Genomic DNA, 4,541 nt, shown 5'->3' with positions numbered 1-4,541 from the left:
CGGGTCCGCTGGGTTTTAGTGGGTATTCTGGGCTACAGTGAGCCCCACATACCTCCCCGGAAGAAACGTGGTTCAGCTGCGTTTCTTCCGGGGAGGATGCGTAAAAGCATTTCCCAGCGAAAAAAAAAAAAAAAAAAAAAAAAAAAATGGGTTGTCTTTGGTTGATACATGTGACCATTGCTCTCTATCTAGTATGGTCAGTATTTCTGATACCCTGTTAGCAATAAACGTTTTCCAACGGCTGGGGTGACTGCTTAACCAAGCCAACACTACTGTAGAATCCGTCCAAGCATGTAGATTTTCCTTTGGAACCTTTAACACTTCTGATACTTCCTGTAATAATTTTGCAGCCAAAACTGCACCACAAAGTTCCAGTCTCGGAATGGACACTTGTTTAATCGGTGCAACCTTTGTTTTGGATGTAATTAGATAAACATAGATGTGTCCCGCTTCATCCACGATGCGAGCATACACTACAGCAGCATATGCTTCGTTAGATGCATCACTGAATCCGTGCAACTCCATCATGGTGTTCTTATCGTTCACTCCTATCCATCGTGGGATTTTAAATCCAGTAAGTGCTGTAAGCTCATTGCGGTAATTAATCCAATCTTTAAGTAGATTAGGTGGTAGTTCTTCGTCCCAGCCTATCCCTGCCAGCCATAACCTTTGGATCATAATTTTTGCTTTGACGATTGCTGGTGCTATCCAACCCATAGGATCGAATAGTTTAGCGATATCCGAAACGACCTTTCTTTTTGTTACGGGTTTGTTGACTGCTGGCAGCTGAACAGAGTACTTGAAGTCATCGGTACGACGGTTCCAGGTAAGTCCCAGTATCTTGATTGTTTCATCAGTCTTTAACGTCAGGTTATTTTTTGTTGACTTGTTCCCTTGGTTAATTTCATCTAAAAGCTCATCATTATTACTAGACCACTTTTGAAGTTCAAATCCTCCTTTGTTCAGTATTTTGCTTATCTCAACAAATAGTTGCTTGCCTTCGGCCACTGACTGGCACCCGGTAAGGAGGTCATCCATGTAAAAGTCCTTTAAGATTTTTTCAGTGGCCATCGGAAAGTCCTTTCCTTCATCGTAGGCGGTCTGATGCAGCGACCTGACCGCCAAATAAGGAGCCGATGCCGTTCCGAACGTTACACGTGTTAGACGCAGATGTTGAAGGTCTTCGTCAGTTCGTGTCCGCCACACCAGCCGTTGAAAATCGATAGCCTCGTCTGCCACCCTGATCTGGCGGTACATTTTAACAATGTCGGCCACCATGCATATGATGTATTCTCCACTTCATGATGATATGACGAAGCTCAGCCTGCAGAGTAGGACCTACCATAAGATCATTGTTAAGGGATGCTCCATTCTTATTCCGACAAGATGCGTCAAACACTACCCTCACCTTGCTTGTGGTTTTATCGGCTCTAATTACGGCGTGATGAGGTAAGTAAACACTGCCAGGTTTATCAATCTGTTCTGGATGTATCACCTCCATGTGACCAAGGGTTAAATACTCGGAAATTACATCAGAATATTGCGTTTTTAAATTGGGTGATTTAAGTAAACGTTTCTCTAGCATAAGAAACCTCGTGATTGCTATCTCTCGTGAATTGCCGTACTTGCAGCTTGGATCCTCTTCTTTAAAAGGTAACTGCACAATGTATCGACCTTCAGAGTCTCTGGTAGTTGTTTCTTGAAAAAAATCTTCACATCGTTGTTCCTCGACCGTGCGATGGTTTTTACTAAGAGTAAAGTTGTCAGATTCAAGTTCCCAAAATTTCTTGAGATTAAACTCTTCATCATTATTTTGAGCATGCATAGCAATGATAGTTGTATAGCAATTTAATGTATCCCTTGTTTCACTTTCCTCACTTACCTGTCCAGACAAAATCCAGCCGAGTTTCGTATTTTGCGCGATTGGTGTCCTCGAATCAACCCCTCCACTAAAATATGACAGTAGACGTCGGCGCCAAGCAAAGTGTCAATTTTGCTCGGTATGTTAAAGTCGGGATCAGCAAGCTTCATTTTCGGCAAGTTTGGCCACAAGTGAGCTACAAATTTCCTATCAGGTATGAATGAAGTTTGCTTGTTGAGAACATGTGCCTTAACACGAATGGTAAATGTTGGATCCTGGAGAGATTGCAACTTTAGATAAACCACGTATTTAGAATCAAGTGATGCGTTGCCCACTCCAGTTATGACACTGTTGGCTTTGACTTTCTTTAGGTCCAAAAGCCTGACTGCAGACTCCGTTATAAACGAAGCTTGTGATCCTTGGTCAACTAAGGCCCTCAGTGTCATAGTAGACCCAGTGTTTGTTTCAGCTTTCAATAAGGCTGTTGCTAACAAAACCTGACTTTTTGTATTAGAACAGCAAGTGGTAATATTTTCTATTGTTGTCTCACCTTGTTCTGTTGTGCTGTTCGTACCAATGTCGTTACTATCCACTGATTGATTGTTAACGCCTGGATTCTGAGTTGACAGGTTAGAACCGTGAATCTGTGAGTGATGTTTTCCCTTGCAGTATCTGCACCGAGTGGGTAGCCGGCATGAGGATACTAAATGATTTTTCCCTAAGCAGTTAAAACATAAACGGGTACTTTGAACAAAATTACGACGTGTTGTTAGATCTGTTTTGGAAAAGTCATTACAATTCCCTAACTTATGATCGGTGCCAGAACAATAAATACAAGAAATCGACTGGTTGTTATCAAAACTGGTAGATACATGATGTGACTGAGAACCCTTTACTACTTTAGTGCCTAAAAATTCAAGTGATCGAAATCTATGTTCTAAAAACTCTAAAAACTGTTTTAATGTAGGCAATTCATCGGTGAAACTACAAGCCTTTGCTTCCCATTGTTTACGGGACTCAGTGTCTAGTTTTAATGATAAGATATAAATGACTATGATATCCCAGTTTTCAACATTAATGCCTATATTTACTAGAGCATTTAAACATTCGCTAGTAGTATCTAAAAGTTCCTTTATAGCTTTCGATGATTCAAAAGTAATGTTCTTTTGGCTAAAAAATCGTTTAAAAATACAGTTAGTTATGAATCTCTTATTGTTATATCTACGTTCTAAATATTCCAACATGTTGTGTAGTTCTCGTTTGTAATCGCTAGATGCCGAAGCAGCTGTTCAGCTTCACCGGTTAGGTAGCTCTTAAGATAGTGAAGTTTCTGCACGTTCAGGAGCGATTCATTGTTATGTATAAGTGCTACAAAGAGATCCCGGAAGGTAGCCCACTCAGAATAGTCGCCAGAGAAATTTGGTATAGTAATTTTAGGTAGCTGCACCCCTCGTTGATTACCATCGCATGATGAATCTGAACACGATTTCTTAACGTCTGATGTGGTTCTGAATTTTGAGAGACGTTCTTTTAGTTCTGTTTTGTAATCCATATACACTTCTTCTGTTAGGCTGTAAATATCTTTCAAGAAGTATTCAGAGGTTTGGACCACCTTTCCATCAAATTCCGACATAATTTTCTGATTAGTATCATAAAAAGTTGACCACTCTTTTTCTAAACTTTCCAATCTTGTTTCTATATAACCTTCCGTCACTCTCTCTTTCGGAGATTTTTTAAAGTTCGAATATCCTTTGTTAATTTTTTTGTTTATATTTTCCTGTATTCTTACTAGCGAATCCATTTTCTGTGTGCGCCAAGGCTATTCCAAATTACGGTATAGGTAAATCTGATAGTTTCTAAGTTGGGTTTAAACAAATTATTTTCGAGGTAAAATTCTTCAAAATTTCAGTCAAAAGTCCAGTCTATGTTTCAATTTCTAAGTTATTCGAAAATTCGGCTACGTTCAAGACTCTTCAAAATGTTAAAGTTCAGCCCCCCAATTGTGTAAGAATAACCATTTCATGGCTATCGCAATCGTCAAGAAATTCTGCCATTTGATTGGTTGATTCGCTGTTTACATTTTATCACAGCCAATCAAAGGGCAGAATTCTTGACGATTGCGATAGCCATGAAATGGTTATTCTTACACAATTGGGGGGCTGGTTGCGTTTCAATTTCTAAGTTGAAGTTCATCTATGTCCCAACATTGTTTAAATTTTTTCTATTTATGGTGAAATTTTTCTAAGTTAATGTTATTCGAAAATTCGTCTAAGTCCAAGATTCCTCAAAATATTTCTAAGTGTTTGAAATGTAAAACACTTAGCCAAATTCGGGCATGGATTCCCCGTCTCAACCACTTTTCACTTAAAATTCTACAAGTCCATGCAATTTTTAAAGTTAACTAGTTCACTATCTTAAGGTTCACTTTTGGTTAGATTTTATTACGACATAATGTACTTACAGTTTACCGCGCACTGGTACTCACAAACAACAACAACAACAGGGTCATCTCCGTTTGGTCGATAATCGACCAGACGGGGGTACGGGCCTCGAGGCTTTGCCTCCTTACCCGGGCGGGTCGCTGGGCATCTCTGTGCCCAGGTGTTTGTCTTTTAGCCTTTTCGGCTAGGGCCTGCCATCTTGGCTTGGGCCCTGGTGGTTAGGTGTGTCCGTTGGTAGG

At 40.1% G+C, this 4,541-nt stretch overlaps 1 protein-coding gene across 1 annotated transcript; it reads right to left on the bottom strand.

Annotated features, from left to right (window-relative positions):
- Positions 1 to 314: 314 nt before the first annotated feature.
- Positions 315 to 1,257, bottom strand: LOC138404636 (uncharacterized). The gene is made up of 2 exons (XM_069509207.1): positions 473 to 1,257; positions 315 to 333 (listed from the first exon to the last, which is right to left on the bottom strand). Exons 1-2 carry the CDS (start codon positions 1,255 to 1,257, stop codon positions 315 to 317), a joined length of 804 nt encoding a protein of 267 aa, XP_069365308.1.
- Between the last annotated feature and the right edge of the window lie 3,284 nt (positions 1,258 to 4,541).

This window comes from Maniola hyperantus, unplaced genomic scaffold, assembly GCF_902806685.2.
Source record: "Maniola hyperantus unplaced genomic scaffold, iAphHyp1.2, whole genome shotgun sequence".
NCBI lineage: Eukaryota > Metazoa > Arthropoda > Insecta > Lepidoptera > Nymphalidae > Maniola > Maniola hyperantus.
This window is presented reverse-complemented; position numbering and strand designations above follow the sequence as displayed.